The sequence below is a fragment of the Clavelina lepadiformis genome, chromosome 7 (genome assembly GCF_947623445.1).
Source record: "Clavelina lepadiformis chromosome 7, kaClaLepa1.1, whole genome shotgun sequence".
Classification (NCBI taxonomy): Eukaryota; Metazoa; Chordata; class Ascidiacea; order Aplousobranchia; family Clavelinidae; genus Clavelina; species Clavelina lepadiformis.
In genome coordinates this window covers 14,352,342-14,362,641 of record NC_135246.1, presented here as the reverse complement: position 1 = coordinate 14,362,641, position 10,300 = coordinate 14,352,342, and the positions used below count along the sequence as shown (strand labels likewise).

General features: G+C 36.6%; 2 protein-coding genes across 2 annotated transcripts; one reads left to right on the top strand and one right to left on the bottom strand.

Moving 5' to 3' along the window:
- Window positions 1-389: 389 nt before the first annotated feature.
- LOC143465140 (uncharacterized) lies at window positions 390-9,218 on the bottom strand. Its single transcript, XM_076963311.1, has 6 exons — window positions 8,709-9,218; window positions 7,033-7,217; window positions 6,705-6,936; window positions 6,004-6,134; window positions 2,027-3,782; window positions 390-1,947 (listed from the first exon to the last, which is right to left on the bottom strand). The coding sequence occupies exons 1-5, from the start codon at window positions 9,048-9,050 to the stop codon at window positions 3,320-3,322; spliced, it is 1,353 nt and encodes a 450-aa protein (XP_076819426.1). The 5' UTR covers window positions 9,051-9,218; the 3' UTR covers window positions 390-1,947; window positions 2,027-3,319.
- LOC143465141 (uncharacterized) lies at window positions 3,662-5,854 on the top strand. Its single transcript, XM_076963313.1, has 2 exons — window positions 3,662-3,797; window positions 4,006-5,854. Exon 2 carries the CDS (start codon window positions 4,030-4,032, stop codon window positions 4,807-4,809), a length of 780 nt encoding a protein of 259 aa, XP_076819428.1. The 5' UTR covers window positions 3,662-3,797; window positions 4,006-4,029; the 3' UTR covers window positions 4,810-5,854.
- Window positions 9,219-10,300: the final 1,082 nt, after the last annotated feature.

The window sequence follows — 10,300 nt, the reverse complement described above, 5'->3', positions numbered from 1 at the left end:
ACAAAGTTACACCATTATAAAAGATCCTAGAAACAACTGTAATGCGTGTACGGCAGAATGGTGATATTGGTGACTACCATAAGAAAGTCATAAACTCAAAAGTCGTAAAATTAGCGACTTTGAAACAGCAACCGTGTCAAAACAATTACTCACTGGTTTGAAGCAGCTATTTTGAGAGTTGTCATTATGACCTTCGCCTTTCTGAATTCGAGCCTTAAGTCTTAATTGTATTGTAGTTGCGGATTACAAATTTGAATGAAATCACACTAAATAAGTTTTAATTTTTTCTCGCAACCAATTTATTTGTCGGCTTTTGCTCAAGTCTAAACCTTAGGATAGTACAGTGTAACAGTAGTCTATTCTGCTTGCGACGTTCTTTTGCCAGTCGCTTTTCACTTGATTAATTTATTACAAATTTACGAAAATGCATGACAAAACAAACACGGCGGAAAGAAAAGAAGTGAGGAGATATGGATTGGCCTCTTGTAAACAATACAGTAGCCTATTTCCAAACGTTGCATTTATAGGAAGCAATCATTAGTTACTTTTAAACTTTTTCAACCATAGAGTTTTAGTATGGTAATATGACGTAATGCGTTTGGAAATGTGAGGCCAACCATTCAAAGGTAGGCTCGTGTATTCATAATCAGTTCTCACATTTTTTGAAAGTTTTGTATCAATTCGCACGTCTAATTACTACAGTCATTCGATATCATATCATTTATCAGATAATGTTATGCTTGTCTTATATAGGAAAAAGTTAAAATGTTCAAACTATCATGTAATTTAACAAACCGAAATACGTTGTCCTAAATACAATCACAACAAAACTAAGATTCGATCAGTATAGGATTTCCATCATTGAAGCCTTAAAAATTGTCATGAACTAAAATTTAATGCTGACCGATTATAACAAAGTTTAACGTGTAAGCATTTAAATCCTTATCATGATTTGGAAGGCTCACCAAGCTACCTCTGTTTGTGACACAAAGAATTTGCATTTCTGCTCCGTCTTACGTCATTGCGTGACAAGTTTGCATGATCAGCAAGCACTGTCAGATGTCTGGCCGTATGAAATACACGCGCACTAAATGGACAAAGAGTGATGAAAAAAGGAATACAGTGTACAGAGTACAGTACAGGCGCTCCTTTTCAAATCCATATACATTTTCTAATAAACATGCCTTAAATTTAAAAGATAACAACTTTCTTCTGTTATTTGACAAAGATAACAGCATGACTTCTGTGGCCCAAAATGTTTAGTTTATCCAACAAACATTTCGATCTTTAACGTTTTTCCTTGACACGGATAAGTTGTGACCTTTATTATTATAGATTAGAGAAAGGTTGCAAATTGAAATCCTTAATTCATTCGGTTGTTAGAACACGGTATAAACGGAATAAAATGGCAAAAACCGAAAACTTTTTAGATTTGAGGTCAGAAAATACAATAGAAACTCAGTTCTATAGTTATAGTAGACAGTGTATTTTAACGACAACCGAAAGCAATCGAAATTGGGGCCCTAACTAAGATGAGGCTATAGGCGAACCTACGCCGTATAATCTTTTTAATACACTGACATTTTGAGACCACCTTCCTTTTATTCATTTACGTGACGCCACCCGAAAACAATTAAAGTGAAAAGGTTAAGTTAGGAATAAACTCTCAATACTGTAATTTACTATACGAAGAGCGCCTGATTTAGGAATGAAGATGGGGACATTGGGAGTCATTACAATAACGTATGCTTATATAAAAGGAACCGTAATTTAAGATTTTGGCTGCTGCCGTGTGAATTTAAATCGTCTGAAAAAAGATTTTTTCGTAGATGACGTTGGCTTATCTTCAGTTGTTACTTTTTCACTGGAATACTGACTCCACAGATCAACAGGAAAGCAATCAATGTCCTTCTCATTTGCTGGGTCAGGATAATAAAATGGCCACACCTACAACAGAAGTCTAAATCAAGCTTTCTCTAAATTCTAAGTTATATAAAATTTGATCGCTATGAAATAATTAACTTGCCTTTTTCTCTTTAAGCAGATTTTTTGTATCTTCTTCCCCCAAATTATCGGGTGTGGTCAGTCCTAATAATCGGACAACCTGTTTCGTTTCCGTTTGCTCCCATAAAGTCTTAGCCCTGGGGTTCACATGTTGGTCTTCATCAGGGTTACGAAAAGTACCATAACCGACAGTACTTTTACCTTGTTCTAAAAACCTTGGGACATCTTCGCTGTCTTGGCGACTTAACAATCTTTCTGCTTTGTTTTTACGCTTGTTCTTGCTGATGAAACTCATTGTGTTGAAATGAAACTAACAGTAAGCAGCACCTATTACAGTAGATTCAGCAAATTGCTGACTTCACAATCTTTGCATTGTTGGTTAATAAAAGGCGTCTGTGGTGTCATCAATCCTAAGCCAGGAACAATAACAAAAGCCTTTAGATTGCACATAAGCTTCCGCAAATCTCGCAGGCAACGCAGTTATTGAGCAAAAACTGCACGTGATATCTTCGCCTGTCTGAAAAGGGCAAGGGAAGCCGCTACAAAAATAGAAATGAGCAGACAAATTGACATGTTTACAGTTTTTACTGAGTAAATGACTGATTGGCTACGTATTGCGAAGACTCATTCATCGTATCCCAAGTAGCAAGATAAAACACGATTCACTTAAGCTTAATAGGCAGACTATCCTCGAAAAGAACAGTAATAGATATGCCCATACAAATTTTTCCACAAAATGGAATTTCAATTTAACGCAAATAAAACACATAAAACGGAAAAGCGACGAAATCTGAAAAGTATGGAAGTCGTATACTCTATAAAATAGTAAGCTAATGGGAAAAATTCCAGCCAAACGGTGGCCTTACTCGAACAATTTGTACATACGAGATTCTTAACAATTCTTCGTTCACGCGGCATGTGCGATTTAACATTGAGTTCAAACTTTACAAGTTGCGACACTGGCCCCGTGAAATCGGAGCTCATTCGAAAATATGGCATTTACGGTTACATGTTGACATGCGTTGGTTGTATCTCGTATGAGGAAACGAAACTCGCCCTACTTACTGATACACGGTATAATGCTGGATTTGCAGACATATTTCTGCAAGCCATATTTACGTTTCATTAACTTGCAAACTCGCTCGTTCCCAACCCGAAGATATACTGTACGCCTACGTTAAAGAAGACAAACCAGTTACCGAGAAATCAGTGTAGATCGGGACTTACGCTCCTTATTTTGCAGTTTATTATTCTGATTCAACGGGAAACCAGCGGTACAAAGCTTAAAATATCGCAAGCATGCTTGCGGTTTCAGTTATTTCTGTGAGGCAACACTACGCATTGTGCTGAGGCGTTTGTGGGAAGCTATTCTTGAGCAGGAACAATTTCTGAACATCAAGTTTACCGCAGAGTAAAGATTTGGCAAGTATTTGGGAAGGATGATCGCGCTGGCTATTGTGTAAGCATATGTAAAGAGCGTGGAAGAGATCCTGGCCGCCTCAAAATGCAAATTTTGCTTGGTGATGTCAAATATTGTGGTAAGGATCATTGGTAAGGTACCGATTACGACCGCTGTCGAAATGATGATCATGAAAATGATTCTGGGATGGTATCGAATTGAAGCATAACGACGGGCCAGTGGGTGTCGCGAATTACTAGAAATGTTGTTTTCGCGATTTAAGGTTGAAGCGCCTTGAAGTGGAACATCACTCTTATTCTCTGCCACTTTCGAAGGAGAAGATTTTTTGGTTTCAGTCTCATCGGAATTTAATTCCGGTCTGCAAAAATTTAAGGTTTTATTTAAATATTTTATAGCTTATATTTTGTTTTAGAAGTAATGTAGTAGGCCGACTCTAATAAGAATAGAGCTAATGATATCATAACAGCTGTGACAATAATTTGTCTCATTTAGAGCGCACACTTTTACACATCTACTTATTTATATACTCCTTCATACGTCCACACAAAAATTTTTGCAAAAGTATTTCACATAACGTTTAGGTTTTGGGCAATCGAGCAAGCTGCATGGCTAAGTTAAGCAAACGTAAAATCTGCTCGCAAGAAATCTCTACGTGGAGTATCACTTTAGATATCAAAAAGATATACAAGTTGTACTTTGGCTGCCCATTAGGAGACCAAGACAAAAAGTGGGCACCACATCAAATATGTACAGCTTGTTCAACTGGTTTACACAATTGGCTACACGAACGAACGTCATCGATGCCGTTTGCTATTTTCACGATATGGCGAGAACCAAAAGACCACATTGAGGACTGCTATTTTTGCCTTATCAATGTAAAAGGGTTTTCTTCAAAAACTAAAAGTAAAACTGCATATCCCAACTTAGATTTAGCGAGGATACTTGTACCACATGATGCTTCACTTCCTGTTCCGCTTCCTCCTCATGGAGATCTTGAATCTGTTCCTGATGAGGTTGAAGATAGTGCTGCTGAAGGGAGTTCCACAGATCCGAGTAATTCTACTGAGTCCGAATACGAAACAGTAGAAAGTTCAAAACCAATTCTGTTTTCCCAAAAACGTTTAAACGACCTTATAAGAGATTTGTCTCTTGCCAAAGCAAAGTCAGAACTGCTTGCATCAAGATTAAAAGAAAACAACTTGCTTGAGAAAGATGTAGTAATAAGTCATTACAGAAAGCGAGACTTGGACCTGGCCGCAGCATTCACAGTAGACGGACTTCTTTGCTACAGCCACAACATTAATGAATTGTTTCAAAAATTAGGTGAAGCACACATTGTTGATGAGTGGCGATTTTTATTGACTCTTCTATTAAGAGAAGTTTGAAAGCTGTGTTGTTGCAAAATGGAAATATAAAATCTTCTATTCCTATAGCACATTCTGTTCATCTGAAAGAATGTTATGAAAGCATCGAAGTTCTTCTGGAAGCTTTTCAGTACAATGCTTACAAATGGAGTATTTGCGGAGATCTCAAAGTCGTTGGCATCTGGATGGGAATGCAGGGAGGATTCACGAAACATTGCTGTTTCCCGTGTTTGTGGAACAGCCGTGCTACCAAAGAGCATTATATCAGAAAAGACTGACCTGTAAGAGAATCGTACTTAACTGGAGTGGCTAACATCGAAAACGTTCCTCTAGTAGAAAATTCTCTCGCCACCTCTTCATATCAAGCTAGGTTTGATGAAGAATTTTGTTAAAGCAATGGGAAAGCGCAATTCTAATGGGTTCGCATTTCTCTGCAAAAAGTTTCCTATCGTAAGCCAAGCAAAACTAAAAGAAGAAATCTTCGTTGGTCCTCAAATTAGAGAAGTGCTAAAGGATCCACATTTTGAAAAATCATTGTCGACGTTGGAACTTTGTGCTTGGCAGGCATTCAAGTGGTTGTGTGCTAACTTTTTAGGAAATGCGAAATCGCCTTCTTTTCAGGCAGGTATTGATGATTTGCTTGAGGCTCACAGAAAAATGGGTTGCCGCATGTCCCTCATAATGCATTTTCTGCACTCCCACTTGAACTTCTTTCCAGAAAACCTTGGTGCAGTTAGTGACGAGCAAGGTGAATGATTTCACCAGGACATTCAAGCTATGGAAGCTCGTGACCAAGGTTTTTGGAATGAGAGAGTGATGGGGGACTACTGCTAGATGTTATATAGTCAAGTGTACAAAAGAAAGTCATATGCTAAACATTTTTAAGTGCCATGTATCATAGCTGTGTATTGTTTTTAATGCTTTTTTCTGAAAACACGGATTCGACGATATCTTGAAAATGTGATGAGCTAAAGAAAAACTAAAGGCAGATTCGGAATCAGAGCAAAAAATACTTCTCTAATAATATACTTGCGTTCTTATTTAAAAAAAAGTGAAATTTTGTTGACCTGTGTTATTAATGTGACGAATTTTGTCTTAGGCCCAAATATAGTTATAATTGCAAGCTTGAATTTCCGGTGTTTGTAACATACGAATCTCAAGCGGATAAGGCTAATTAATAACTACAGTAACATAGATATTGTAAGTACGATCAACCTGGGTGTTGGTTTGACATTGCTCAGCGGAATCGTGTTTGGTTGCGATAGATTGTTGTGGCTGGAATTTGGCACCATGACCTGTCTGAATGAGTGTATGCCAGAAATTATAATATAAATGAGCACGAGTACCTGAAAATAGAAAGGGTATTCAGTGTAGCGGATATGACGAAACGGCGGGAGGATTTGACGTAACACTGCGTCGATTTGCAATGTAACGTTTAACACGTATAATAAAAAACCTTTTTACAAGATAAACTAATGCTGTCCATAACTGCCCTAAAAACCCACTAGATTATAGAGACTATAGAAAAATTTGTTGAGCGAAAATTTAAGGATTTTCTTTCATTTTCTGACTTCAACATTCTGTTTTCTGATAAAATGACAAGTCAGATAATGGCACCAATAAATTAGTTTGGTGTGATATAAACATTTTCTTTTTCTTTACTATCTTTTCATCCTAGAGCTGGATCATAATAAATGTTAAACCATTAATAAAAAATTAGACATACACTAACTGAAGAAACGTTTAATCATGAATGATTAGTTTACAAACACTATGCAAGAAACTTTTAATTCTGTAGTATTATATTATTATTATTACAGTGAACCAATTTAAGAAAACGTAATTAATCATCGAGGTAAAATTTCCCATAAAAATAAGTACATATACTTGCAGCACAGCATTTCAGTTCAACTTACGTCAACGAACCAAAGGGCCACGTTCACCCCAAGAAAGTCGTTGTGCAAAGGGGCCCAAAGTCTTGAGCAGTGCGGGTTATGGGGGCAAGGGTCACTTATTTCCCTTCCCTCACAGTTGACACAATTTTCTACGCAGTTCCAAGAAACAGCAGCGGCCGTAGTTGTACAAAGCGGGATAATCCAGGCTCCTGCAACCAAAAACGCAGCACGTCTACGTTTAACGCTCCGGTACCTAGATAAAAATATATATAAGAAAGTATTTAAAAAGTAAAATAGAATTGAGTGCACAAAGTGACGGTTATAGAAACGTGTCTCTGAAAAAACTTACCAAGTCTTTTCCTTTTCGGCATAATTGTTTCCGAGATGGTCACGGGCAAAATCCGTTGCTTTTTTGTTAACGCTTCTCCCAACAAAATATGTGCTGTCCAGAGTTATGATGAGCAAGGCAACTATGTTGCCAAACATGACGAATTGTAATGACACAACCGCAGCTTGACAGACAATCCAGATTGGCTAAAACGTTGAAATTGATGTTGTGAGGAATATATAACATATCATCCTCTACATTGCAAATCTTTTAAGTTAAACAAAAGCAAAAAACTTTTAATCACAATGACGGAAGAATGCTATACATTAGTTTGGCACAGGTTCAGCAATCAATCATTTTTACTTTAACCTATATTTTTAGCCACAAGCCCATAGCAAGTGTACTTTAAGAAACAGTAAGAATCGTTGTTGATAACGAGTGTGATATAATGAGATTTTTATAGCATTTACTTGCAAAATCCCTTGAAATATAATATGATATTACATCAATAACGACACATCAACGTAGATGTCTCAAGAGGCTTCATTTGATATTGATGAAATTAGTAATTGAAATCCATTTAAAAAGACAAAAAAATTTCCAACCCTCATGAGATTCTAAGGCAAGACGGTATAGCGTTATATACAATGAAAACATTTTCGGAAATCGTCTTAAACAAACTTAACAAATAAGATCAACCTGATTTTGGAAAGCCAAATTAACAGTTTTAACCACTTTAAACAAAAACTGACTTGGCCGAGAATTTTAGCCTGTATGTGCATTTGGTTGACGGTAAACGACTTCAAAATGAAATTGTCTATTTAAAGGCAGACCGCTTTATGAAACTCGTTGGATATCTTTCAGTTCCCTAGTCAATGCTGATGACTCATATCCGAGGTCGCTTAGTTTAGGACTTCAAGTTGTGTAGACCGGATAACAACCGGGAATCTTAGCACAATTCACAATTCTCCTTTACAGCATTGTAGGCATGATGAAAGGGTTTTCGTGTGTTGATGAACAGGCTGTTTTGTTACAAGCGTCCTAATTTTAAATGCCGGAAACGTGCTCACGACATGAAAGGGTTATAGATTTTATGGCCAGAATAAGGATGCAATACATGATGTCACTATTTATTTCAATCTCCAATAGTGAAGAAATGATTAAATGTTTTTGTTTCATCCGTCTCCGCTTTCTCAAGTCATCGGTGCTTCATCAATCATGTTATGAAATTAAGTGGCCCTTCTATCAGAAATTCTGAACTAAGGCTGCATGTTTCTTGGAACCTCACATGCTATTTCGTGTATGATACAACTTTTATTTGTTCTTGAAGAAGCACTCTGTAAATGAGCTGCATAATTCAATCCTACTAAAAATATCATTACAGTATTTTGTGAATGAAGTAAGATGCATTGCGTAAGAGCTTGTTTATGCGGTACCTGCTTCGAGTAAGATCATGTTAGAAAGTGCATAGCTGCGCTTTCAATTATATTTTACAATTAAAATAGATCGTGATGCATCTGCTGATGGCCAAATGCTGAACAGCGTCGTTAAATGTTGATTGCAATTAATTAACCAAATTAGTTTTCTAATTCGGGAAGCTAACAACCAAATACTTGGAATATCTACAAAATATGAGAAATAAATATAAAAAGCTACAAAATACACCTAATCCAAACTAACAACATCGTAACACTCACCCCTGAATGACGTGCATAAATTTTAGAATTTCTGAAGTAGTTGTCTAAAAGTATCCAGATATGGAAGACCAAGTAAAGAATGTTGCTCAAAAGCGTGCTTGAAACGCAGCCATAAAGGTAGTTATGTCGACGCAATTTTCTACGGTATATGTGGCCAGCCATAAACAAAACCAAGTTCATCAAAAGAGAAATTATGGGTATGGGTAGGATCAACAGCTTTTCCCAATGGTCTTCATTATGACAAATTTCGCTTTTGTTCAGAAGAATTTCTTTGACACTTCGGGAAATAGGCGTGAATGTGGACACATATAAGGCACCGTTCGACGCAGTTAAAGTTGACATACTGAGCTAGATCAGTACCGAAACGAACAATTTCTACTTTTAACTACGAATAAACACACGGAAAAATTGCCTAAAACTAAGATTAATCTGATACAACAATAAAACAACTTAAGCAAATTACAACTTAACAATTACTTAAGCAACTTAATTTGGCGAGGTTAGGCTATAGGCTCAATCATTCACGTATAACGAAAGGCTAGAAATGTCCAGAAAAAAGCTACAAAGTAGGCTATTGAAAAAATCAATATACACCTTTCCTAAAGTGCGAACATTTCCTTTTAACAAATCCATTTTAAAGCAAACAGTTTAACTTGTCAACATTTCACAATAAAATTATTTTACCTACCATCCTAATAATTATAAACCTTTCACCTTTTCTTTGCTCACTGTCCGGAAGTCGACGTATATAGGCCTATAGTCAACCATTCTGACGTATATAACTGATTCCTAAGCCACAACTTTGCTTTTGTATGGGACTTTTTCGTGAAACTGCTTCCTTTGTTGATTCATAAAACGTGCAACAAATGCGTATGAGGTAAAATGCATAAATTTGATATATCGTCACCCATACAGTATATAAACAAGCTCGGTCCAGATTTATGCCATTATTGGCTATAATTGTTGAAAGAGACAACGGAAAATATGGAGAAAGTACCATTAGCAGTTGCTTGCTGCCCGAAACGCTTTTTACAACTGTTTCAGGACCATGTGTTACTTTATCCCTTCGGCAAACCTTATCTATTTCAGACATTACAAAAATTCGTAGAACCCACTAACGTAAACAGTAGGCGCGATTATTTTGTAAATTGAAATATACTGACATACCCATATATACACTTCTACAGTATAAGTTAATAGCTATTTACCGTAAGCTACCTCGGATAATGCGGTGTCAAATATGTTATTAGACGTAAAACTCGAGTTTTCAGAAAATGAAAGGCTGCCTTGTCACGATCGTTAAGATGTGCGTAATGCAGTATCCTGTTATAAAAAACTTTCAGAAAAAAATTGATGAGTGCATACTGTTAATCGATCGTGTGATTACTTTTTTATGCGGTTGACACAATGAAAAATAGGCTAGTTAATACCCGACAAACTGCTTTAAAACTAAAAGATTACAAATCATACATTACATATTTACATTGCAAAAATCACTGGTAGACTTCACTGTTCATATCGCTCGACTGAGGAATGACAGAAGCTGCAAAGCCGGCATGATTGTGCTTGCAACAACAATACTGTGACGTTAG

Bases quoted from the DNA above. Each gene is read 5' to 3' on its own strand.
- LOC143465140 (XM_076963311.1), bottom strand. From the start codon at position 9,050: ATGTCAACTTTAACTGCGTCGAACGGTGCCTTATATGTGTCCACATTC. The intron at 6,135-6,704 runs GTAAGTTGAACT...TTCTATTTTCAG, and splicing joins TGGCCCTTTGGTTCGTTGAC to GTACTCGTGCTCATTTATAT. The intron at 3,783-6,003 runs GTTGATCGTACT...AAATTTTTGCAG, and splicing joins AATGTCAAACCAACACCCAG to ACCGGAATTAAATTCCGATG.
- LOC143465141 (XM_076963313.1), top strand. From the start codon at position 4,030: ATGGCTAAGTTAAGCAAACGTAAAATCTGCTCGCAAGAAATCTCTACG.